The sequence below is a fragment of the Trachypithecus francoisi genome, unplaced genomic scaffold (genome assembly GCF_009764315.1).
Source record: "Trachypithecus francoisi isolate TF-2019V2 unplaced genomic scaffold, Tfra_2.0 Lachesis_group15, whole genome shotgun sequence".
NCBI lineage: Eukaryota > Metazoa > Chordata > Mammalia > Primates > Cercopithecidae > Trachypithecus > Trachypithecus francoisi.
The window spans coordinates 112,289,726-112,316,056 of record NW_022681460.1 but is presented as its reverse complement, the minus strand read 5'-3'; the positions used below and the strand labels follow the sequence as shown (position 1 = coordinate 112,316,056).

General features: G+C 52.6%; 1 protein-coding gene across 12 annotated transcripts; it reads right to left on the bottom strand.

The window, feature by feature from the left end:
- Window positions 1-212: 212 nt before the first annotated feature.
- SRRM2 (serine/arginine repetitive matrix 2) lies at window positions 213-19,816 on the bottom strand. Of its 12 annotated transcripts, none has more exons than XR_004443054.1 (15): window positions 18,740-19,816; window positions 14,972-15,243; window positions 13,993-14,100; window positions 13,631-13,795; window positions 13,044-13,121; window positions 12,552-12,614; window positions 12,427-12,459; window positions 12,193-12,243; window positions 11,934-12,026; window positions 11,094-11,292; window positions 3,350-10,044; window positions 2,331-2,618; window positions 1,154-1,991; window positions 910-1,023; window positions 213-762 (listed from the first exon to the last, which is right to left on the bottom strand). XR_004443054.1 is itself a non-coding variant. In XM_033236065.1 (15 exons), exons 2-15 carry the CDS (start codon window positions 15,211-15,213, stop codon window positions 753-755), a joined length of 8,250 nt encoding a protein of 2,749 aa, XP_033091956.1. In that variant the 5' UTR covers window positions 15,214-15,243; window positions 18,740-19,816; the 3' UTR covers window positions 213-752. The 12 variants fall into 12 exon arrangements, 4 of the variants coding, with proteins under 4 accessions (XP_033091956.1, XP_033091955.1, XP_033091957.1 ...); XR_004443057.1 differs by having other exon boundaries at window positions 1,154-1,757; XR_004443055.1 differs by having other exon boundaries at window positions 12,552-12,611.
- Window positions 19,817-26,331: the final 6,515 nt, after the last annotated feature.

The window sequence follows — 26,331 nt, the reverse complement described above, 5'->3', positions numbered from 1 at the left end:
ACACTCTGCATGTCCACTCCCAGGGGCCTCTTGTCCTGAGGACAATGGCCAAGAGCAGAAATACAAGCTGGAGCCTGTGTCCTGGTTTGACAGCACATTCAATGAGGGAACCCCAAAGCGGACCCACAGGTCCACCCACACTGGGGGCTCTAATCAGGGAGGGAGGTGGCTGCCCCCTTACCATACCTTTAATAAACAGTCTACAGACCCAGTTCCTGCATTTCTCATTTTTATTTGACAGAAAAAGTTGCTCTTGCTGTACAGATTTTAAAAAACCAAAATGCCTTTAAGAAACGTGAAAAGTTGGGGGGAGGGGTACACAACCTCATGGGGGGCAGTAGGGACCAACTAATTCCAACTCCTGCCCCTTCCTTCCAAGAACACCTTACACAACCTCCAGTCCCAACCACCATCACAGTCACCCCTGGGAACTTTTGGATACAACTGGGGCCATGCCTCCCAGGCCCTGACTCCAGGCTGGGGTGTCCTGAACCGTATCCTCCCCTCCCCCAACTCCCATCTGCATTCCCTCCCACCCCAAACCCCCCAGAACACGTGAACCAGGAAGAACTCACGGAGATTAACATTTCACAGGAACAAAGAAAAAAAAGAGGGAAAGGGAGCCCTTCATCCGAGGGCTGCTAAGGTTTAAAGGAGAGCAGACAAGGACCCTCCCACGGCTCTGCTGGGGAAGAAGGGACACTCCCTGTGGCTCCAGAGCATGGGGTGTGGTGGAATCCCCCAAAGACAATTTATGGAGACCTGCAACAGAAGATCCGCGTCAACAGGGAGTTCTGACCCTAAGTCCTCAAGGCCAGCTTCTCGGCCGCTCCCAAAATGGGGCTGCCACCCACCACCACCACAACTGGCTCCCAGAAGGCGGCCTCAGCCTTCCAGGAGGATGCGCACCTGGAGGAGCGGTGTCTCATGGGCCGAGGGCTAGGTGTCTCCCTCCTGCGCTTGTGGCTGGGGGATCGGCTGTCCCCACGCTGGCCTCTCCGGGAACCCCGCTCACTGCTGCTGCTGCAACACAGGACAGACATCAGGCCACAGAGTGGCACCACCTCAGGCATCACAGATCCACAAGGTTTTCTTGGTAGAAAGCAGTGGCAGCCAGACAAGGCTGGGTGCTGACACCTGCAGTTGGCCTTACCTCTGCTGGTCCCGTGGCGAGGGCTGGGGCGAGGGACGGCGACGCTCCACAGGCGAGTAGCTGAGGGACCGAGAGTCCCTAAGGGAGTCTATTGGCTTCCGGGGACTGCGGGACCTGGGGAACACAGTAGGATCCAATAGCACCACGCCCTTTCAAGCACACCGGCCAGCACTCAGGACCACCCGCCCAGGTCCTGACCACCAAACCTCACACCACACAGGGCCGGCCTCAGACCCACCTTTGTCCGCTCACTCACCCATCCGCCCGCACACCATCCACCGAGTGCCCAGTGGGCAGGCACAGGGTGCAGCGGGGGATGCAAAGATAAAAGACAGTCCCTGCCCTTGAAGGAGCTCAGTGGTGAAGGCAGGCACGCACGGCCCCGTGTGTGGGAAGCAGGGCTGGATGTGCGTGGCTCTGGGGACCCAAGGAAGGGGGACATGGGGCAGGGCAGGGAAGGGGCAGGGCAGTCTTCTCGAAGGTGCTGTTTGAGCGGAGTCTTGCAGAACGAGGAGTTCACCAGGCGGACAAGGAAATTCCAGGCAGAAGGAACAGCATGTCCAAAGGCATGGGCTCTCCTTAGACTGCAAGGCGCTGGGTGTGGCTGGAGCACAGGGCATGTGTGGGGGCGGGCAGGAGGAGAACACAGGGCGGGCAAGGCCCGTTGGTGAAGAGCCTCACACGCCACTCCCGCAGAGGTGGGGCTTTGTCCTGCAGGCCACAGGGCGTCCCGAAGGATTTGTGGAGTGGAGGGAAGTAGCCAGATGTGCGTTTTAGAAAGGTCCCTCTGGCTACATGTGGAAGAGAATGGCGTGGAGGCGGGGAGACAGGGAGGAGGCTGTGGACAGAGTCGGGAGAAGATGATGGTGGCCAGACCAGAGCCCTGGCAGTAGCAACAGGGAGACAAAGCTAGAACCCTGGGACCAGGCTATGTGTTGAGGGAGGGAGAGGAAGAAACCAAGGACCCCCCAGTCCTGGCCTGAGCGCCCCTGTGGATGGCGCAGCCCTTCGCCAGAACAAGGTGCAAGGAGCGGGGGAGAGAACAAGCGCCTCTTCCCCCATGACCAGATGCCCAAGGTCACGTGAGACACCCAGCGGGGAGCTCACACCCCAGGGCCCCGTCTCTGGATAAGTCACTCGCCCACCCTCCTTCCATCTCAGGCAAGGCAGCACTCACCTCCGCTCGCCAGGGGGTGGCTTCTTGGGGCTTGCAGGTTTGGGCAAGGCCTGAGGGCCAGGCTTAGCAGGGGAAGGGGAGGAAGAAGAGGAGGAGGAGGAAGAGGAGGAGGAAGAGGAAGAAGAGGAAGAGGAGGAGGAAGAAGAAGAGGAGGAGGAGGAGGAGGAGGATGAAGAGGAGGAGCTGGAACTGGAACTGCTAGAGCGCCTCTTCCGTTTGGCTGGGGTTGGCTCCGGAGAACGTCCCTCTCGAACAGCCTCCTTTGGGGCTGGGGTGGGGCTGGGGACCCTGTGGGAGGAGAGGAGTGTCACAAGGAGACAAGCTGCCCCAGCCCCAACCCTACCTTCCTTGGCCTGGAGGAACGGCAGTGGGGGGAGGGGTGCCTGAGAAAGGCGCTGGGAGCTCTCCAAGCCCTGTGAGCCAGCAATTCTCTGGAGAGCAGTGGTGCGAGCTGACCCAACCTCTGCTAACAGAAGCAACAGGCTGGGGCCCGCAGCATAAGGGATCAAGGTTAAACCTCAAGAATGTCCCTGATGGAGGAATAAGGCCTCTGGGCTCAGGTGTGGAAGCTGAAGCTGGGTAGTCTCCTTCCTCGGAGAGCCGCAGCTTGGGGAGGCCCCTGTGAGTGCAGGTTGGCTGGGGAAGGGGCCGTCCTGCCTGGAGGCAGGGAGAGGGATGGGATGACCTCTGAAGATCCTTCCAGCCCAGGGAGTTCCTCTTGAGGTCTAACTGCCATCCCTCCTGCTGTAAAATTAAGTCCATTTCCTCTAGTTCTGTCCTCTGTAGAGACGGAAAACTTATCATTATCCTCTAGAGAATGAACCTTCGGAGACTTTTATCTGTCCCATTCCTCCTCCCTCCGCCCCCGCCCCAGCATTCTCTTCTACCCCCAGCCTGAGGGTCAAGGTCCCCATACCTCCTCCAAGAGTCAAGCACCTGTGACACGGTTTCTCCCTCCCCACTCCCAACCCATCCCCAATACCTCCCCACTGAAGGATCCTAAAGTCAAGCTCCCTCACCTCTTCAGTGCCACCTCAGGTTGCACAGGAAGGCTAGAGCCCTCCGAGTCACTAGAACTGGAGCCAGAGGAGGAAGACGAGGACGACGATGATGAGGAGGAGGAAGAAGAGCTCGACGACGAGGAGGAGGAGGAGGAACTCCGCCGCTCCTTTGCTGGCTGCAGGGCGGCTAATGCAGAAGGCTGCTGGGCCCCAGTAGAGGCAGGTGGCTCCCCCACATCAGACTGGGGCACCCCAGGAGCAGGGACAGAGAGCATGCCATTGTGGTCACCAGCAGAGGACGTGGTCGTTGCCACCGCCCCAGAGGAAAGGGACTGAGACCCTGCTACGGGGGTGGTCTGGGCAATCAAAGAACGGGACTGGTCTGAAAAAGCAGAAGGCACAGGAGACCTTGGCTGATCCTGTGCTGGAGGGAGAAGAGACTGTGAAGGAGCCTGGCCCATTCTAGAGGAAGGGGAGGGAGCCCGTTCAGAGGTCATTCTAGACTGGCTTGGGGCAGACGGTGGCGTTCTGGACCTGGCTCGGTCAAGGAGCGGTGGTGAGGTTCTGCCACTGACACGCTCGTAGGCAGAGAGGGGCACCCTGGGACTGGTGAGGTTTGCACCAGACAATGTTGGAGCCATCCTAGCGCTGGAGAGGCTTGCGGGGGCCAAGGCTGCAGCGGTTCTGGAGCCAGCAATATTCACAGGAGCTGTGGCATGAGCAGACCGAGGACCCACCAGGTTTGCAGAGGCTGGAGCCTGTGGTGTTCTGGAGCTGGAGGGATAGTTTGCAGCAGTTGGTGGGGTGCCAGAGCCTGTGAGACTCAGAGCTGCCAAGGCAGCTGGGGTTCTGGCCCCTGCTAGGTTCACAGCTGGGGCTGTGGGAGTGCGAGGGTCAGCCAGGTTCACAGCCGAAGGTGCCACCGCTGTTCTGGGGCTGGCCAAGTTCATGGCCGCTGCTGCAGCTGGCGTTCGAGTGTCAGCCAAGTTCACTGCTGTTGGGATGGCAGGTGTCCTGGCGCTGGCTAGGTTCATGGCTGCCGCAGAGGCTGCAGGAATCCTGCTGGCAAGGTTGGCTGCTGGGGCGGTTCTGAGACTCATGAGAGGCACTGGGGCTGGAACCTGGGACATTCTTGCAGCAAGGCCAGCAGCAGACATGGACGGAGGAGGCCGAGCAGTGCCAAGACTGATAGCGGTCAGGGCAAGTGCAATCCTGGACTGAGCATGATTTTCTGGCACAGATGTTCTCTGGTGGTCAGGTATTCGGGGACCTGGACCATCCATCATGGAGCCACCGGCTTGCTGCAGGACAGACATGGGTGTTCTAGAGCTGCCAAGGGGTTCAAGCATTCCAGGTGATCTGCAGCGGTCAAGAGGTGTTGGGGACATGCTAGGACGACTAAAGCAGCTCATTCTGGAGCTGTTGAGTGCTACTGGAGGTGTCCGCGAACCAGAATGATTTCTTGTTGCTGGAGGAGTAGCAGATCGTGAACGATCAGAACTACTTCCAGATGCAGAACGCCTGCGGATGGCTGGAGGAGATCTTGTCAATGACCGTTTGCCCCGAGCTGTTCGTGGAGTACGGGATCTGGAGCGGCGGCGGATAGCAAGTGGTGAGCGACTTCGAGAACGTTTGCGTGGCAACAGCGGCGTTCGAGACCTAGAGCGGCGCCGAATAGCTGGAGGTGTCCGGGACCTAGAGCGGCGGCGTGTCACTGGTGAGGTTCGAGAGCGGGACCTTCTTCGAGTTACTGGAGATGTGCGAGATCGAGACCTCCTTCGGGTGACCGGCGATGTTCTGGATCTTGATCTTCTGCGAGTGATAGGTGAAGTTCTGCTTCGAGATCGCCTCCTGGTTACTGGTGGAGTCCTAGATCTGGACCTTCTGCGTGTCACTGGTGGAGTTCTAGAACGGGAGCGCCGGCGTGTTGTTGGTGTTCTGGACCTTGAACGACGACGGGTTACTGGGGGTGTTCTGGATCTGGATCGCCTTCTGCTCACTGGGGATGCTCTTGACCGGGATCTTCGTCGAGTCACTGAAGTCCTGGACCTTGACCGTCTCCGGCTGACTGGTGAAGTTCGAGACCTAGACCTACGTCGGCTTATCAGGGGGGTTCTGGACCTGGATCGCCGGTGAGTGGCTGGAGAGGCTCGAGATCTAGAGCGTTTCCACGGGGCTGGTGATGTCCGTGAGCGAGAACGCTTCCGACTGGTTGGGGGTGTCCGAGAGCGACCTCTTCGGCGTCGAGAGGAGGTCCGGGAACTTTCCTGCCGGGCAGGGGACCTTGAGTGATAACCAGAGCCTCCCCTCCGTCGCCGAGTAACCCGTGACCTTGACCGGCTCCGCTGTCTTCGCCGAGAGGTTGACTGAGAAGATCCAGACCTATCTCGACGTCGGGTTGTTCTGGTTTTCTCTCTCCTTGAGCGGGAACGGGACCTCTGTAGTCCACGAGGCTTTGGTGAAGGAGAGCGGCCTCTCCTTGAGGTTGTCTTAGTGCGTGGAGATGAAGCTGAGCGCCGTCGGCGTGAAGACCTCGACTTTTCGACTGGCTCCGGGGAAGACACTGAAGGACTTCTCCGGCGCCTTGGGGGAGTTCTAGAGCGAGTTTCTGGTGAGGATGAGGCAGAACGGCTTCTACGGGAGAGTCTGGCCTTCCTCGTTAGCTCAGGAGATGATCGAGAGCTGCGACGTCGAGGTGGTGTACGAGACTTGGTCTTGGGCTCTGGTGATGACCTGGAACCTCTGCGAGCAGTTCTCGATTTGGGCGGATGTTCAGGAGAGGATTCGGTACTGCTGCTTCCTTCAGGAGAAGGGCCCCTACCTTTGCTTGACGAACCTGATCTGCTTCGTCTGGGAAGGGCCCGAGGAGCTGGAGCTTTAGGTTCAGGAGAGGAATCAGAACCACTCTGTGCCCTCGGTGCTGCTCTTGGCTTATCTTTCACTTCAGGGGAGGAACCAGACCTACTGCGCCGAGGAGAAGGTCGAGATTTGCTGTCAACCTCTGGAGATGATCCAGAGCGACTCCTCTGCCGAAGTGGGGTTCGAGTCTTGGCTTTAGAATCTGGAGAAGAGTCTGACTCACTTCTTTCCTGAGGGGATGCACTGGGTTTCACATCAAGTTCTTGAGAGGATGCCGAACGACTTCTCTGCCCCAAGGGAGTCCGAGCCACAGTTTTCTGATCAACTGATGATTCTGACCCACTTCTTTCTCTCTGGGGGGTAAGACACTTGTTGTTGAGCTCTGGGGATGATGGAGAACGACTCCTCGGCCTAGGAGTCTGAGGCAAAGCTTTCGGTTCTGGCGAAGAATCACATTCGCTTCTCCCTCTGGATGGTGTTCTAGGTATATCTTTCATTCCAGGAGAGGACCCAGACAGGCTGTGCCTGGAGGGAGTCCCAGACCCATCTCTAAGTCCTGGAGAAGACCCAGACCTGCTTCTCCTTGATGGAGTTCTGGGTAAACCATCTTTCATTTCAGGAGAAGATGCAGAACTACTTCTTTCTCTCGAGGGTGTTCTTGGTACAGCATCAAGCACAGGTGAAGAGACGCTCTGATTTGAAGACATCCCTGCCTTTTCCACTGCATCTGGGGATAACTCAGAACTGCTGCGTCTAGAAGATCTTGTCGATTGTTCTTTCATGTCTAGAGATGGATCTGTTTCCAGCTGATTAAGAAAAGGTCCATTCAAATCTTCTTTAACCTCAGAAGAAAATCCAGTATTCATTTCTGTACCAAGTGGGCCTGAGTTTCTAAATTCTAAAGATGAATCAAAGCTGTTCTCCCTGAGTGGGGAGTTAGACAGTTCTTTATGTTCTGGAGAAAACTGTGGCCCACCCCAAGATGAGGCCATTGCAGGAATTTCTACTGCTTCCAAAGAAGCCTGTGACTGGCTCTGATCAAGAGTCAAAGACACAGCAGGCCTTTCTTCTACCTCAGGAGATGAGTCAAAGTTACTTGCAGACATTTCTTTAAGTTCTGAAGACAAATGAGACAGGACTTGGCTTGTGGGTTCTTCAGACTTCTCTACCACCTCCATTAACTCTTCATCTTGGCTTGATGTAGGCAATGCACTATTTTGCTCTTTCGTCTCTGGAGATGACCCAGCACCACTTCTTTCCCTTGACAGGATTCTAGGTGTGTCTTTGAACACTAGTGAAGACTCAGGTCTATCCTGTACTGGAAAGGGACTAAATTTGTCTCTTTGTCTAGGAGGTGATGCAGTAGCATCCTCCTGAGGGAGTAAGGCCATTTTCTCTTTTGATTCAGAAGTCTCCAATCTACTCTGCCCCGAGAGAGAATTCGAGTCCACTGTAGGATGTGAAGAAGAGTCAGACTGGAACTTGCTCAGCTCAGGAGACATTCCGGATTTCAATGTAGGACTAGCTGACAACTCACCTCTATCTTGTCTTATTGGAGATCTGGATGCCAGCTCAGTGACTGGAGATGAAGACCTGGACTGCCCTCCCTTAGGCGATGTTTGAGATTTGCTCTGCAGAGATGGTGATTCTGAGTGACTCTGTCTCACTTCTGGACTTGAAGTATCAGATCCGTGGTCTGGTGAAGTTTGAGATTGTCCTTTCAGTTGCAGAGATGAGAGTCCAAAATAGCTCTCGCCTAGTGGTGTGCTAGATTTTGCTCCTGCACACAGAGAGAAGGATCCAGGGCAACTTTGAACTAGTGAGTCTTTAGACTTCTCTTGGGGACATGGCGACTTTGATCCAGAAAGACTTGGCCCTGGTGGAGTTTGGGCTTTTACTTTGGGGTGTGGTGAAATAGACCCTGAGTGACTTTGTCTTGGCGGGGTTTCAGGTTTCACTTTGGTATCCGGTGAGGAGGACCTAGAATGACTGTATCTTGGCAACAATCTGGATTCCACGTTGGAGCAGGGAGATACTGATCTGCTTCGCCGTGGAGTTGTTCTCGATGTCACCCTACTAGGACTTGGAGAAGAGGAGCCAGAATGGCTTCTTTGCCTTGGTGATATTACCGCCTTCACTTTGGGTTGTGGAGATGACCTAGATGGGCTCTGTCTGGGAGGTGTGCTAGATTTCACTCTAGGAGGAGAGGACCCGGAGCAACTATGTCTAGAAGGGGTCCTAGATTTCAACTCAGGGTCAGGTGATGATTCAAAACAGCTCCGTCTTTGTGGCGTTACAGATTGCTCATTGGCCTGGGGACTTGTTATGGACCCTTGCCTTGGTGGTGTTCCAGATTTCACTTTAGAATGAGGAGATGAACTGGAATGACTTTGTCTTGATGGTGTTTTAGATTTCTGTTTAGGTGGAGAAGAACTGGAGCGACTGCGTCTAGGTGGCGTTCTAGATTTAGCTTTAGGTTGGGAGGATCCAGAGCGACTGCGCCTGGGTGGCGTCTGTGACTTTTGTTTAGGACATGGGGAAGACCCTGAAAGGCTGCGCCTCAAAGACAAGCGAGATTTTGCTTTGGACCGTGGTGAAGACAGAGATCTGCTCCGCCTTGAAGAAATGCGTGATTTCTTCATTTCTGGGCTTGAATTGGACCTGCTTCTTCTCTGAGATGTTCTGGATTTGTTCTTCCTGTCTGAAGATGAGCCAGACCTACCTCTTCTTTGAGGTGATCTAGAGTGAGATCTTCCACGTCTAACTAAGCTTCTACTGCGGGATCTTCCTCGTCTTGGTGTCCTAGATCGAGACCTCCCTCTCCTGGCTGGTGTTCTGGAGCGTGAGCGACCACTGCGTCTAGCTGGGGTTCTAGAGCGTGAGCGGCCACGTCTGGCTGGGGTTCTGGAGCGTGAGCGGCCACGTCTAGCTGGGGTTCTAGAGCGTGACCTGCCACTTCTCCTGGCTGGTGATCTACTACGAGACCTCCGTCGTACTGGCGATCGGGTCCTAGATCTGCGCCTAGCAGGTGTTCTAGACCGAGACCTGCCCCTCCGGGCTGGTGTTCTAGACCGAGATCTACGCCTGGTGGGTGTTCTGGATCGTGATCTCCGCCTGGCAGGTGTTCTAGAACGTGACCTGCCCCGCCGGGCTGGTGTTCTAGAACGAGATCTGCCCCGAGTGGCTGGGGATCTAGAGTGGGACCTCCCTCGCCTTGCTGACCTAGACCTGCCTCTTCTCTGGGTATTTCTGCTCCTAGACCAGCCTGGTCGCTGAGGAGACCTAGAGCGGCCACGTCGCTGGGGGCTTCTAGATCTTCCCCACCTCTGTGCAGACCTGGACCTACGCCACTGGGGAGATCGGGATCGAGAATGACCTCTCTTTGTAGGGGTTCGAGACCGAGATCGCCCTCTCTTAGCGGTAGCAGGGCTACGGGACCTCCCCATCCTACGGGAAGGGGTATGAGAATGTGATTTATCCCGTTTTGCTCGGCCATGTGAGCGATTCTTGGATGTGGGAGAAGAAGAAATCTCTCGGTGGGACCCCGGAGCTGGAGCAGGTTTAGGACTTTCTGGGGAAGAGCTGGCATGCCGAGAAACTTTGGTAGGTTGAGGGGATGGTGGGCTGCTCTCTGAGGAAGAAGACTGGGGAAGTTTCTCAGGAGACTTAGGTGGTGAATGGCCCCGAGTGGGAGAGGCCTCAGATGGGGGGTTCACTGGCTCCTGGCTTAAGGGGGTTGTTGCAAGGAGTTGTGGGGAGCCGCCATGTCGCTCAGCAAGGAGCGGAGTGGGAGCAGGTGGTTCTGGGCCTGTGCTGCTCCTTTCCGGAGAGGGGCTAGGTCGAGTTGCAGATTTCTAAGAGTGAAAGAAAGAGTAGGGATAGGGATTCATAAACGCCAAAACTTCACATCACTCCTAAGATCCCAACACCCTTTCCAATAACTTTTCTTTTACACATCCCCTGACCACAAGCGATCACTTTCATTCAATAACAAGGAATCATATAAGGGACAGTGGGGAAAACATATGAAGACATGGATAGTCTGAGAATCTTAAAACTGAAAGAAACACAAAATGCAAATAACTAACGCACTACTACATTTAACAACAAATACCACTATAAAATGTTATGAAAGCGGAAAAAACTATCTTTAAATGGAAAAATAAGCAGTTTCCTATAGCGAATGGCAACTTCACCTTTGAAGAATAACTCTATTAAAAGAAAAGACACAGCATGAATAAAGAAGTGAGAACATGATTTGTTTGAAGAGTAAAAAAAGCAGACCAGGATGGGTAGAGTACAGGAAATGAGAAAAAGACCAGATTATTAAAAGCCTTAAACATAATTCAAAAACAATAAGGAAGCAGTTAAGTTTCTGAGGTCAACCAACTTGTAATTTGGAAAGGTAACCCTGGATGATATGGAAAATTGATGACAGAGGCCAAGAATTTACACTGTAATCACTAAGGCAAGAGGAAATGATTAATGCTTAAAATTAGAAAAGAGAACTATTCCAGTGTTTCATTCAAACTATTGGTGGCAACGCAATGGATTAAACAGTTTTACTGAGACATAACCAGCATTTAATGAAAAAAGAAAAGAAACTAGAGGCATTACATGGTGTACACAGATAAAATACAACTTTTGTTCCAGTTCTGTGTATAAACAAGACACAATATAAAACCTATTAAGATCCAGTGAGATTTGATTCTAAAGGGTTCACAATTCAGTCTAGTAACAATACTAAAAGTTCTGCAGATACAGTAAGAGAACTGGGAGATCAATGCAGAAAAAAATAACTGAATTTATTTTAGTAAGTTACTACCTCTCCCTTTCATGTCACAAGTTTATCCTAAATCTATACACTTGCAATCCAATGAACATCACCAACTCAGTAACATACCTCCTTCTTGTCTTTATCTTTGTCTTCATAAGGGCTGCTAGGCTGTTTTGTAGCAGGCTCCGGGCTACTAGGCCGTTGTGCGTTGGTAGTACCTGGTTCACTGAAAGGTGCATCTCCCTCCCCTCGCCGCCCTGAAGTAGGGGAAGGACTTCGCCCAGTCAATGCAGTTGTATGAGTTTTAGCTGCAGCACTTCGAGACCTACAGAAGTTAATTGAGGATGGGGGAGAGGAAGGAAATCAGCTCAAAGGGAGAATAGGAAACCCCCTCCCCAACTCCCATCCACCTTTCCTAACTGTACAACCCTCTTCCAAAAAGCCTGCTTAGTCGCGTAACTCAAATCATTCACTGAAATGCAAGTACAGTCCACTTTGGTTCTTCTCTTCCCAACACAATCCCAAAGAGTGTTCTCCCTCTACCCCTTCACTCACCTCCCCCAAACATCTCCAAACCATCCACCCAGCCCACTCCCTACCCACTTCATTCACAACTCACCTCTGAGCCCACCTCCTTCAGGAAGCCTTCCCCGATTAAGGAAGCCAGGGTAAGGATTCCTTCCTCCCCCAGACACCACGAACAAACCACCACCCCCCCTATTCTGGCAGTCCATATACATCAGAACGAAACAAAAAATAACAAATAAACAAAAACAAAAAAAAAAGAGAAGGGGAAATGTATATGTCTGTCCATCCTGTTGCTTTAGCCTGTCAGCTCCTAGAGGGCAGGGACCGTGTCTTCCGAATGGTCTGTGCAGCGCCTAGCACACCGTGGGCGCTCAATAAATATTAAATTAATTAACCCATCATTCCCTCTCCCTCCCTTCCTCCTGGACTACCCCTTACCGACTGCGGGAAGTATCAGAGGAGGAAGCAGAGTCAGCAGAAGTTGAACGGTGGGCCCGACGGCTCTTGGGGGCTGGTGTTGTACTTCGAGACCTGAAGGAAGACCACCGCCACAGCTCAGGGTACTGCTGTACCTGCCCTGGATTTTCCTCACCTACCCCTCAACCCTTTACCAGTCAGGGACATAACTGATTCAACCCCTTCCCAATAAGGTGGCGTTCACTTACTTCCTAAGCAAATTCCCCACAAATTCACTTACCGCTTTCGCTTTTTGTCCTTAGATTTACGTTTGCTCTTTGGAGTGGGAGACCTGGGAAATAAGGAAAGGTTGTTAAAAGTAACTTTTTTAAAAAAGGAAATAAAACCAAAAGTGAAATGGAAAGAGTTAGGGAATGTTAACAGGAGAAAGATCAAGGTATTGAGCTTCACTCCAAGAAAAAGAAATCACCACTCTACATGCCACTGTGCCCCCAATGAGTTAAAGAGCTCTTACCTATGCTTACGTTTCTTGGACTCAGATTCTGACCTGTCGGAAAAAAGAGAAGAGAAAACATAAAAAACACCTCTGCCTGAATTCAGCAAGCCTTCTCCAATCACTCAAGTACTCACACCTCGTACCTGTGCTTCTTCTTCTTTGAGCTTTTCTTTCTCTCCCGTCGAGGAGAGCTGCTCTCTGACCTGCTAAAGATGGATTCAGAAGCAAGATCATTCTGCTTGGCTTCTTTCCTGGCCCTCCCACTTACAATCTCTCCCCTAAAAAGGTTTCTAAAACACTTGAACATCCTAATAGCACTAATGCCCCAGACCTAAGCCCAGGACTCCTTTCTTCCTTCTCCAACAAGTAACTCCTTAAGTCAACAAACCTCAAAATGAAAGAGAAAATTCCAGAATCCAAAATGCTGCTGGCTGATCTTAATTGGCAGCATTGCAAATTCAACACTTCCCCACTGCAAAACTCAGATATTTCTTTAAGGTGAGGCCTCAATGTAAGTCCCCCCTCCCTGACAACTATCTCCTGCTTTGTGGAAGCCAGAATTGTCCACTTCCAGAGAGAAAGTGGAACACAGGACTCGTCCTCTGGCTAGCAAAGTAACTTTCTAACTAACTTACCGTCCTCTATCTTTCTTCTTTTTTTTCTTCTTCTGCTTTGGGGTTGGTGAGCGAGAACTGCTAGACTCCCGAACAAGGCTGGGAAAGATAAAAAGCAGCAGAGATGGGTGTTAGGACAAACGTTCCTTTCTTTTCTTTAAAAGACAGTCTCAAAAAAAATTTTAAAAATAGTCTCGCCCTGTTGCCTCAGCTGGGGTGTAGTGGCAGCATCATAGCTCACACTGTAACCTCCAACTCGTGGGCTCAAGAGACCCTCCTGCCTCCACCTCTCTAAGTAGCTTGGACTACAGGCATGTGCCACCACCCAGCTTTTTTTCTTTTTGTAAAAATGGGGTCTCACTATATCGCCCTGGCTTGTCTCAAACTCCTGGCCTCAAGTCATCTCCTGCCTGAGCTTCCCAAAATGCTGGAATTACAGGCGTGACCCACTGTGGCTAGCCCTTGGACAAATTTTCTTGGACACCTCAACTTCAGAAAAACAAAAGCTGAAGAGTCTGGGAAGAAATCAGTCCACAAAAGGAAAAAAACAGAGCAAGGATCTTACAATCAAGAAAAGAAGCTGACAGTGGTTTCTTGGCCTTGCATACCTGTAAGGTTTGGGAGGCTCAGGAGCTGGCTGTTTAGCGTCTCGGGCACGACGCTGAGGATCAAAAGAGCTGCCATCTACGTAAGAATCACTGATGCCAAAGGCAGCACGGAGTCTTTCATTCTTCTTCTCATTCAATTCTGCCAACTGGTGAGTCTCCGTGACCCTAGAGAAAAGAAGGGCAAAAGTCTGAAGGAAATATAAAGGACAGAGCCATATTCACAACAAAAGTATAAGCAGGAGCCAAATAAGGCATGGGAAATGCAGACGAAAGCAGGAAGTCCCACGTAAGGAAAAGGACAGGAGCGGCAGCCAGCAGCCAGAGTAGAGTCCAGAGTCATCGAGGGAGAGTGCAACACTCACGCTGGCCTCTGCCCTGGGGTCTCCTCCTTGCCCCCAGGGTTCACATCCTTCTCCAGCAACATGAGACGAAAGGTCGCCACTTTCTCCTGAATTTGCTGTTCCTCGTACCTGAAGAACAAATCCCTTCAGGGTTAAGCTTGACAGGACACTTTCCCCAGTCCCAGGTTTCCATTTCCCTCATTCCCAAAAGGGGCCCTTCCCTCTCCATGCACACACAGAACTTTTCACTCGCTGTCACCCAAGAGTCCCTTCTCTTCAGTCTAATCTTTTCCCATTATCTTTCTTCCCTCTACTTACTACTCCCGCTAGAACAGTGGATTTTAAATATGCTATACTTCAGGGGCCAAAGAAAAAAATTAAGCAAGCAGGGTTTCAAGTGCTCCTCCCCAACTTCAACAAGAACGGGCCTTTCATTTCCTGGGATTCCAAAGTGAGGGATACTGTATAAAAGGGTCACCATTGCTGAAGTTTAAAACCACTGCTCTAAAAGAGTTTTCTGCCTTAATGTGCTCCTTTTCCAAAATTTCCCTTCCCAGCCCATGATTCCCTCTTCTTCAAATGTTCTTCTAATTCCTCTTTTCCTGCCCATGCTACTTTCCAAGGTCTCAATCCTTACATCCATTCTTCTTCTTTTCTACCAATGACAACACCTATCAGCTTACCTAGCTCCTCTACCTGATCTCTGCTTTCCCATCTCTCCCTTGAAACACATTTTTGTTCCTCAACGGCCCCTCCCTTCTCCCATGTGCCTGCATTTAATCCCTCAGGCTCCCATCTACGCCTCAGACACACAGCCTTCTCATTTCCCACTCTGCACTGTCCCTTAACTGTTTTCAACTCTCTAGAGCTCATTTGCCTCCTCCCCTACCACAACTCCTTGCCAGGCCTCTTTTCAACCACCCTAAGCTCCCTACATCCCACCTAACACCCCCAGCTCTGCACTCATTCAGTGCTTGACTCTCCCCCAGCTCTCCCTCACCCCTGCTCTTCCATCATCTCCTCCAGCTCGAGGCATCGCAGCTCGACGCGCCGCTTGCGCTCGTGGTCCAGGATGTCAGGATTAGGCCGCTTCACCAGGGCAGCCTCCAGGCGCCGCAGTTCCTCCTCTCCCTTGTAGTCAGGCCGCTCACCCCGGCGGCCCCGCACCAGGGACAGGTTGCGCTGGACGTAGCCGTTGGTGCCGCTGCCCCGGGGCGTCGGCAGCCCGATCCCGTTGTACATGGCCCCGTGCCCGGGGGGGCACCACCGCTCCTGAGGGGGAGCGGGGAGACACGGGTCAGGCCCCTGGCCCCAAACTAACCACTTACCACCCCACACCCAAGTCCCTGCTCTCCTTCATCCCTATTTCAACATTTATCTTCACACTAAGTCTTCGCTATATAATGCTCCACCATCCTCCTGGTCTCCCAAAAAAACCACTTCGTCGTCCTTCCAAATTTCCTTTCTACCAAATCACAGCCCAGTTCTTACCACCTTTCTCTCAATGCCCTCGCACAGAATTCTAAATAATCCCTCCCTGCACCTAGATTTTCTTCTTTTTCCACCCTAGGCAAACAAGGATCTTGTTCCTCTAAAACCTCTCCACACTGTCCCTTTTCATTCTCCTTTGGCCCCAAAATGCACAAGTGGCATCTTACCAACTACTCTAATTTCTAACCTCTAGTAACCAACCAAGGCCTCCTGGGCAAAACAAATACCAGACACAGATCTGTGGCACCCAAGGGCCTCTAGTCCATGTCCAAAGACTCTCCCAAAAACTGACCTAAGGATTTCAGACCACCCTATATGAATACGAAATAAACTACACAGCCCCTAGGTATCTGAACAGCAGACTAGTTGGTTCAGAATGTGCAGCCTCACACCCCAACTAAAGGCCAGCACGCACATCAGAAACACACATGAACCTTGGATAATCTTCGTATACTTCACCTCCCAGGTAAGGGCCATTTCCTTGATTCCAAATATTTAAAGATCCTATCAACCATCCTGATATTTTATTCCTCCAATTTCTTTCCTCTCAATAGGATTTACCACAATTTGCAGTTCCTCCAAGTCTTGCCAGCTGTCAAATATTATCTGCTTTCAACTCTGCTCTATTTAAACACATCAAACCAGTCTCTGTTCCAACCGTTTCCATACCTTCTCCATATACCTTGCTCTAAATCTATCTAGAAACCCTCTCTACATCCCACTTTCATTAATGTCCAACTGTTAGCCTTCCCCACCAATCCCCTGGATAGCACTTCCTAGTTTTTTTCTCCCAGCCCTGCCACTTCCTTCTTTCCTGTGTTAACCCCATGCCTTGTCCCAGGTTCTAGCCTTTCAACTAGTCCCAACCCTGATGTGACTCTGAAAAATTCTCAAGTCCCAGTTTTTCTAGTGAGATTCCTTGGCTACATATACTCTCTTTCTCATCCTCATCCTCTCCAAGATAGTTTCCTAGAACATACATGTATGAGGAAAAACTACTCAGAAAAAGCCTACGGAATAGGCAAAGTGGAGAGAGTAATCAAAGACATAAAAGAACTGGATAAAAGGGAAGGATGCATTTAGAAAATTCCAGAACGAAGAAGCATCATACAAATGTTTGGAAAAATATACTAGTGCATGCACGCACACACAGTATATAGAAGGGTGCTAGCCCATACCTCCTCACCCTAGACTAAGGATGGGTCCCTACCCAATCCCAGTAGCAGACCCAATATCGAAAGCAGAAGGTGACAGAGGAAGCTAAACCTGGAAAAGGCAAGCAGAAATCCAGGAAAAAATGAAAAACATTATAACTCAAAAAATCAATTTCTCTACACCCCAATCCTCATTTTCATCTTCTAGCTCCAATCCTCCCCACAGTTTAAAACTAGGTCCTTCTTTTGCCTCTCCCTACCCCACCAAATTTCTGCTTCCTTTGTAGCATGTTTTTGACCTGCAATTAATTCTTCAGCTCAACCATTCACCCACACTTTCATACCACCTCACACAAAAATCCTCCCACTCCCTAAGAAGGGAAAACCGAAGGGAAACCCAGGCCGGGTAACGTGGCTCACGCCTGTAAAGCCAGCACTTTGGGAGGCCGAGGTGGGCGGATTACCAGGTCAGGAGATTGACACCAGCCTGGCCAACATGGTGAAACCCCGTCTCTACTAAAAATACAAAAATTAGCTGGGCGGCGGCGCGTTCCTGTAATCCCAACCACTCCGTAGGCTGAGGCAGAAGAATTGCTTGAACCCGGGAGACGGAAGGTTGCATGCAGTGAGCTGAGATCGCGCCACTGCACTCCAGAATGGCAACAGAGCTAGACTCCATCTCAAAAAAAAAAAAAAGGAAAACCAGTAGGTGCTAAGCAAAGGATATTAGGTCACAATGTTTCGGAGAACTTTTAGGGAATGAGCCACCCCTACCCCACAAAAAAATACGACGACCCCACAGCATCTAATGGGGTGCTAAGACACGGAAAGTAGGAACATCAACACCACAGACAAATCACCAAACCAAACGATTTTATAAAACTCTTAAAGTGGGGGCCATAGCGGATATGCAAAAGTTACCCAAGGTAAAAGCAGAAAATAAAAGGTACAAAGGAAGACAAAAAGATCCTTTTCTGTTGGGAAACTATCAGGAGAGCCAAGATAACAAGGAAGTAGAAAGATATCCTTAAATTCAACAGTAAAATATGCAAAAAAGGAAACGGTACCAAAAGGGGAGACAAGGGTTGTCCAAGGAAATGGACATCAGGAAGCACAGCCAGCTCAGCACCGGGGCGCTCCAGCGCGGCTGAGTGGACACAAAGAACCCAGAAAGCTAAAATAGTAGCTTTAGAAGAGCCCTAAGCCCACGCACTTAGGATGAAAGGCAACAAAACACTCTGAAATTTTGATCCAGATTCGTCCTAACTGAAGCCGACTGGAAACCAAGCTTCAGAAGAGCTATGTGCCAAATAACGCCTGAAACCAACCAGAAAACTTAAATACGACTCCGGCGTTTTCTTCCCAACGAAGGTCTCCAAAAGCCTCCTTAGTTTTAACACGAATTCTCGGGAAACGTTAAAAAAGTCTAAGAAAAAAGGGAACAGTCTACCTTACAAATGTAAACTGAATGCCTTCACTTTCTTCACAATTTTTAAGATCTGGGGTTTCTCCCCGCCACTAACAACTCAAAGGCTTGATAGCGCAGTCCAAACCATTTAAATCCGGCCCACGGAGTTCAAGGCCCTCCCCGCAGCGCCGGGGGCCTATTTTCGGCCTTGCGGAATGGGGGAGGGGGCTGCGCGGCGTCCCGCAGTCTGGGAGGCCCCTGGCACGGGCAGCCCAACGCTGAAGAGAAGCCCGAGGACAAGAGATCGGCAGCTTGGGGCAAGGGTCCGGGAGCACGTCCCCCGCCGCCACCCCTTCCCCGCTACTTAAGGGCCGAAAGCGGCAGCTGCGGGAAGGCCACCTCGGCCGCACATGTGGTGGGGAGAAGTGAAGCCGAGACGCGCGCGCTTCCACCTCGCCAAGGGCGCTCGCGAACCCCAGTACAGGCGGCCGCGAGCGCCGTTGTCATGGGGGAGGGACGGGGGATCGAAGCCCGCGCGCGACAGGAACGGCGGGAAGGGGGAAGGGAGGCGAAGGTGTCCGCGCCAGTGAAGGGCGGAGAGTGCGCGTGCGCGCGGAAGAGCTCGGCGGCCTGGGCCGTTCTCCGCGCGCTTTGGCCTCGCGCCGAGGCCGCCGCCCCTCCCCCACCCGGCTCGCTGGCTCCCTCACCCTCTCACCCGCCGCCTCCGCCCGCCGCCTCCGAGGGGGAGAGGTCTTGCCGCCGCCGCTGCTCGAGCTCCCGAGTCCCTCGGGGCCTGAGGCCGCCGCCTCGCCTCGCCGGTCCGCCCGCCTCAGCCGACGCCGACGCCTCCTGGCTTCCTCAGGGGCCGCAGCGGGCTCCGACTGCGCCACTCGCACCCCGCCTGGGCCGCGCTGCACGTCAGCACAACTAACTCCGTGCGTCAGCACGCAAACGCGCGTCGCGGGGCCTGCCGGGAACTGGAGTGCGTCCCGCAGCCTTTTGCGCAGGCGCCGAAGCCACACCGGGAAGTATCGTTTCTTCAGGCACAAGGCAGGTTTCACCCCGTTGCCAAAAGACTAAGCGTCCCGTTGGCCAGTGCAACGAAGAATGGAGGAAGCGACCTAAGACGCCGCGTTTTCGGAGGCTTTCCGCTGCAGGGAGGAGCCACAGGGCCTAGCGCCACCTAAGCGGCGCCCGAGCGCGTCTCGTCTCCCGCCGTCGAGGCAGAGCATTCTGGGAGTTGTGGTTCGGACGTGTCGCGGAGCCCGGATGTAATTTCGGCTCTGGGCGCGGCGGCCATTTTGTCTCCCCATGTTGGGAGACGATAGCCTAGGCGCAGTGGTGCTGCCGCTTTTTTGTGAGTGTGGGTTTCCCGAGCGAGCCCGCGGCTGCACAGCAGTCCGTCTTCCCGTACCCGAGAGAAGCCGCCTCTGACCCCAGCCAGCGGGCACCCCCGGAGCCCCCGAGCCTGGCTGCAGGCCCTAGACTTGCGCCAGGGGCCCAACCAGCTGCCTGCGGCATGGGCCACGCTCTCCCGCTGTAGACGGGGCTGAGGCCCGACGGCTGCCCCTGGGGGGTGGAGTTCTCTTCGCTTCCGGTAGGGCAGCCAGGCCAGGGTCCCACCGGTCCCGGGACGTGATGCCCGTGGAGCGGCACATACAGGAACAAGTCAGGAGAAAAATAATAAGCACCTTAAAGTTTCCACTTTTCGGTACCGTACTTCCTGTTAATGTTTCTAAACTCGTGATTCTGGACCTGATAATCAGCTCCCGTCCCTCACAGCAGAGTTGTAAGACGCTGGCCTGCTCCGGCACAAAGTCATATCTAGCCCCACCGCTGGCGAGCAGCCCAAGACGTGGGCTTAGCTGTCCTAACCAACTCAGGTGGCCTTGATCCGCAACAGGACGCGGTGCCACGTAATGAACTGTCCATTTGAGTGCAAAGATTTATATTTGATATTACGATTTGGGGGTGATTTTAAGAGGCAGGGTCTTGCCCAGGCTGTTCTCGAATTTGGAGCTCAAGCGATCATCCGACCTCAGCCTCCCAAGTAGCTGGGACTACCAGTGCACAACACTCTATCTGGCAATTGTTTTTTTGTTGCTTTTTTTTTGACGTAGTTTCACTCTTGTCACCCAGGCAGGAGTGCAACGGCGTGATCTCGGCTCAAGGCAACCTCTGTCTCCCAGCTTCAAGTGATTCTCCTGCCTCCGTCTCCCGAATAGCTGGGATTACAGGCGTGTGCCACCATGCCCGGCTAATTTTTGTAAATTTTAGTAAAGACGGGGTTTCACTATATTGGCCAGGCTTGTCTCAGTTTCCTGACCTCAGGTGATCTGCCCTCCTCAGCCTCCCAAAGTGCTGATATTACAGGCGTGAGCCACCACGCCCGACCCACATCCGGCGTTAACTTTTGTTTTTCGCTTGCCGGTAGGAGGATGTACTCATTTCAGATGCTAGAGCCGGGAGACCCGCCCCCCTCCACCCCCATCTCCTGCAGGAGCTCTGATCGCTGGTTTGAGTGCCTGAACTCTGCATCTGTGGACGGTGCTTCTGTAAGCCGGAGGCACCTTGGGAGTGGCATAGCAAAGTGGCAAAGGCTTTGCCTTTCTGGTTAAAGACCCCAGCACCTCCAATGAGACCCTTTCCTGTATCCCCACTGATATCTTTTATGAACTGTTTCGTGCGTGCATCAGCACATGTAATGCCCGTGAATAGTGACAAAACGTGGTTTGCAGTATCCTAATGGCTGATGATGCTGAGAATCTTTTCATGTGCTTGTTGGCCATTTGTACATCTTCTTTGGGGAAATTTCTCTTCGTCTCTTTTGTCTATTTTTTTTTTTTTTTCTTTTTTGGGGACAGTCTCACTTCTAACCCGGGCTGGAGTGCAGTGGCACGATCTCCACGCACTACAATTCTTGTGCCTCAGCCTCCCAAGTAGCTGGGATTACAGGTACATGCCAGCACCCAGCTAATTTTTGTATTTTTGATAGAGGTGGGTGGAGTTTTTTTGTAGAAATTGTGTCTCCCTGTGTTGCCCAGGCTGGTCTCGAACTCCTGGTCTCAAACTATCCTCCTGCCTTACCCTCCCAAAGTGCTGGGATTACAGGTGTGAGCCATGGCACCCAGCCCTAGAATGATTTTTTAATTTCCCTTTAAACTTTATTTGTATTATTCATTGTAGTGCAGTGGACGGTGGTGCCCCAAAACTTCACAACCACCTAGATACTCAGAAGGTGACCTTATTTGGAATAAGGGATTTTGCAGATATAGTTGAGTTAAAGATCTGAAGAGGAAATCATCATGAATTTAGGGTAGGTCCTAAATCCAATGACTGACATTCTTACAAGAAGACGAGAGGACACAGGCACCCGGGGAAAGGCTGTAGGAGACCCAGGCAGAGATTGGAGCGGTGCCCATGCCAGGGATCTTCAGGAGGAGCCAGAAGCTGGGAGAGGCCCTGCAGATCCTCTCCCAGAGCCTTCGGAGGGGGCACAGCCCTGTCCACACCTTGATCTCCACCTTCTGGCCCCCAGAGCTGTGGGGGAACACACTTTTGTGGTTTGAAGCCACCAAGTTCGTGGTGACTTGTTATGGCAGCCCTAGGAAAGTGCCATGCACAGGTAAACTACGTTCACTGCAGAAAATACACAGATCAGCAAAAAGAAAAAAAGCACACGGGGCACCACCCCCAGAGACAGCCATCGTTGACATCCTAGTGGCTGTCACCTCGGACTAATATTCCTGAAATGCAAACTTCTGAACTGCTTAAAACTCTTCCAGACACCTTCAGGTTGACATCACAACTCCTTCATCGGGTCTTCCAGGGCTGATCCTTCCCATGGCTTCTTTTCCCTCCGCTCTGTGACAATCCATGACGGGCACACTTGCCTATGCTTGTTCTCCCAGGCAGTGGCCTTGTGTGGGCCTTCAGCTTCCAGTTCCATGGCCTGGTGAGGGACCCTGTGGTGCAAGCCTTTCTCCAGACCCGCCTGGTCTGGGGCCCAGGACTGGGAAGCCTTTGGTGAGTGGAGCCCCTCCCATTTGCACACTGACTTCCGGGAGCTTACATTACAAATAACTAGACAATTACCAGCCAGAACAGGTGCCAGGGAGGGTGGGAACAGAGTAGAGGGTTGAGGACCATATCTACAAAAGCATCCTGCCCTCCAGAGGGAGTCCAGACCTTCAGGAAGGACAGTTCCCTGGGGTTAATGCCATAGCCTCCCACCTCCCAGCTGTCTGGGAGGGTTTCTCGAATTACCGTTTTATCTGGAGACCCTAGCCCCCATCCAACCCTTCCCACAGGGCTGCAAGCAGTGTCTCTGAGAGGGCTTCTGGCTTCCAGGCCCAATGCGTGCTCCCAGCCCTCTGGGCAGGACGGACTGAGGCTGGTCCTCAGCGCAGGCATGGTGGGGTACACGGCAAGCAAAACAAGTGCCTGGGCCCTCTCTGTGCAGTACTCAGACCCCAAAAGTACTTGGTTCTGAGCCCCTGAAACATCTGGTTCCTGTGCCCAGGACAAGCAGAGTGCTGTGAGAAATGGCCTTCCATGGGCAGCTGGCATGGCCTGTGTCCAAGCCCTGTGGGCACCACCTCCTTCAGTGGCTCTTTCTGGCCTTGATGTAGCACACCTGGTGAGGTCGATCCCGTCCAGCCACTCCTTTTTTTCCTGCGGGGGGAGGAGGGATGTTCTCTGTGATGTAAGGATTTAGACAGCGTTCAAAGCACTAATTGGGGCCAGGTGTGGTGGCTCATGCCTGTCATCCCAGCACTTTGGGATGCTTGAGGCCCAGGTAACATAGTGAGACTCTCCCCACCCCTCCATCTCTAAAAAAACAGAGAAAGCACTCATTTTCTTAAGATTCCTAGTCCCAGCTACTCGGGAGGCTGAGGCAGGAGAATGGCGTAAAAACCCGGGAGGCGGAGCTTGCAGTGACCTGAGATCCGGCCACTGCACTCCAGCCTGGGCAACAGACCGAGACTCCGTCTCAACAACAAAAAAAGATTCCTAGTCTCTTCAAAGAGGGTACAGTCATAAATTCACAAAATTTCTTTGTTTTTGTTTTTGTTTTTGTTTTTTGAGACAGAGTCTTGATCTGTCTCCTGGGCTCGAGTGCAGTGGCACTATCTTGGCTCACTGCAAGCTCTGCCCTTCCGGTTCACACCATTCTCTTGCCTCAGCCTCCCGAGTAGCTGGGACTACAGGTGCTTGCCACCACGCCCGGCTAATTTTTTGTATTTAGTTTAGTACAGACAAGGGTTTCACCATGTTAGCCAGGATGGTCTCCATCTCCTCACCTCATGATCCGCCCACCTCGGCCTCCCAAAGTGAAGTTTACAAAATTTCACAGCCTAGCACAATGGCACACCTGTGATCCCAGCTTCTGGGGAGGCTGAGGCTGGAGAATCGCTTGATTGAGCCAGTGAGTTCGAGACCAGCCTAGGCAAAATAGCAAAACCCCATCACTACGAAAAGTAAGTAAATTACGAAAATCCAACTGAATTATGACTGCCAAGCTTGGCAGTTTTGTATGTAAAACTACCTCTTTAAAAAAAAACACATAAAAGATGTATCAGACAAACCCATCACTTAAAAGTTATAAATTAATGAATGTATAAAGACATGTTTCCTCAACTGCCTGATGTCTCAGCCCACTCTGCAGAGTGCCCGGCAGTGCAGCCTTCTCAGGTGTCCCTGCAGGACTGGAGCCACTCAGAGATGTCCGTGTTCGTCCACTATTGGCACAACTTCATCAGATTTTTTGTTGTTGTTGTTGTTGTTGCTGTTGTTGTTTTGAGGCGGAGTCTCGCTCTGTCGCCCGGGCTGGAGTGCAGTCGCCGGATCTCAGCTCACTGCAAGCTCTGCCTCCCGGATTTACGCCATTCTCCTGCCTCAGCCTCCCGAGTAGCTGGGACTACAGGCGCCCGCCACCTCGCCCGGCTAGTTTTTGTATTTTTAGTAGAGACGAGGTTTCACCGTGTTAGCCAGGATGGTCTCGATCTCCTGACCTCGTGATCCGCCGGTCTCGGCCTCCCAAAGTGCTGGGATTACAGGCTTGAGCCACCGCACCAGGCCCATCAGATTTTTAAAATGCAGGCTGGGTGTGGTGGCTCACACCTGTAATCCCAGCACTTTGGGAGGCCAAGGCAGGCAGATCACCTAAGGTTTGGAGTTCGATACCAGCCTGACCAACATGGAGAAACCCCATCTCTACTAAAAATACAAAATTAGCAGGGCGTGGTGGCGCATGCCTGTGATCCCAGCTACTCAGGAGGCTGAGGCGGGAGAATCGCTTGAACCCAGGAGGTTGCAGTGAGTTGAGATCACACCATTACACTCCAGTCTGGGCAACAAGAGTAAAACTCCCCATCTAAAAGAAAAAAAAAAAAAATTGCAGCCTGGCCAACATGGCGAAACCCGTCTCTACTAAAAATACAAAAAGTACCCGAGTATGGTGGTATGCACCTATAGTCCCAGCTACTTGGGAGGCTGAGGCAGGAGAATCACCTGAGCCTTGGGAGGTTGAGGCTGCAGTGAGCCGTGATCATGCTGCTGCACTCCAGCCTGGGTGACAGAGTGAGACTCTGTCCCCGCCCCCCCAGAAAAAAAGCCTAATGCCCATCTACAGGAAATGAGTTAAATTCATTTGAAATTCACTAATTATGAAATTGGGCCCACCTGGATGATGACATGATTAACTTATGAATCACAGAATAAAGAGGAGCTCTGCGGCTGGGTGTGGTGGCTCATGCCTGTAGTCCCAGCACTTTGGGAAGCCAAGGCAGGTGGATCACCTGAGGTCAGGAGTTGGAGACCAGCCTGACCAACATAGTGAAACCCCGTCTCTATTAAAATTACAAAAAGTATCTGGGCATGGTGGTGAGCGCCTATAATCCCATCTACTCTGGAGGCTGAGGCAGGAGAATCTCTTGAACGTGGGAGGTGGAGATTGCAATGAGCCGAGATCATGCCAGTGCACTCCAGCCTGGGCTACAGAGCGAGACTGTGTCTCAAAAAAAAAAAGGGAGCTCTGCATTCTCGTGCTCAACGCACCATGTCAGGCTGCACTGTCATCAGGCTGGTAGGTGGGTGCAGAGATCCAGGGGCAGGTGGATGGCAGACACATCCAGGCAGCGCCCAGGAGCCCTGACGGCTTCCCTGCTCCATCTTGGTGACTGCAGCCAGACACCCCCTCCCCTCGATGCTGCACCAGGAGCCTGTGGAAACCTTTGTGACTCAGGTTTGGCTCATGGGCCAGGATACGATGCACTTCCCCTCGGCAGGGACAGCGCTCAGCACAGTGCCTGAAGCCTTCACACAGTTCAGCTTTTCTTTCTAGGAGCTAGGAAGCTGTCAGCTTAGCTCTCTGTGAGCGCGGTTTTTAAAATTCTGTTTGTCTGCAGTCAGAGCTTATGGTCCCAACACACAAATCTGCACCTATGGGCCTGTTAAGGAGGCACATGCCCATCCCTCCAAGTGCCCTTCTGCAAGTGACAAGCACCCACAGCCTCAGGGGAGTCCTCACTCCCCCAGCTCAGCATGCTGCTGTCTGCAGGATTGGGTGTCCAAGGTGCCTAAACCTGGGAGGAAGATCGTCTAGTGGGCTGCATGCACAGCACCACTCAAGGCTGTAGGTGCGAATGTGGATTCTAGTCGTCGGGGGCCCTGGAGAGGGGACCTTTCCATACCTGGGGTGTAGGAACAGTGGGAGGCAGATGTGGGGAGAGGAGAGCTTGCACTGCCAGGCAGGGGCGGGAAGTAGGGGCCTGAGACACAAAGGAGGCCAAGATGCAGTCCCTCTCCTGCAGGAGTCTCATCGACCCTTGTACACTAAAGACTCCCTCTCCATCTGTGCTGTGCGAGGTTTGCTAGGTGAGATCTCCAGTGCCTGAAGCCCTGTGTGCCAGGGCTGGGTCTACCCCAGAGCCCCATGCACCTTCCAGGTCAGCTCCAGTGGTCAGTGCTCATGTCCTCCTTGGTGATACAAAGCTGCCATTCCTGCCTCCTCCAGCCCCAGCTTCCCTCCAGGCCAGTGTGGCTGATTTTGCCCACGCAGGAATGCCATGTGCGGAGACCCCTCCAGGCAGGTGCCTGTGGAGCTGAGGAGGGCTTGTGAACTCCTGAGTGGCCCAATCTGCTGCCCCCAGAGAAGGCTGGCCCCAATACCGTTACTTGATGACAGACCAGTCACTGTGTTTTGAGCAGAAAATGTTCTAATGGGGAGTGACTCCAAATAGTTCAAAATACAAAGTGTGTTGGGAGGAGTCTGGCTTGCTGCCCTTCCCCTTTACCCATCTCACC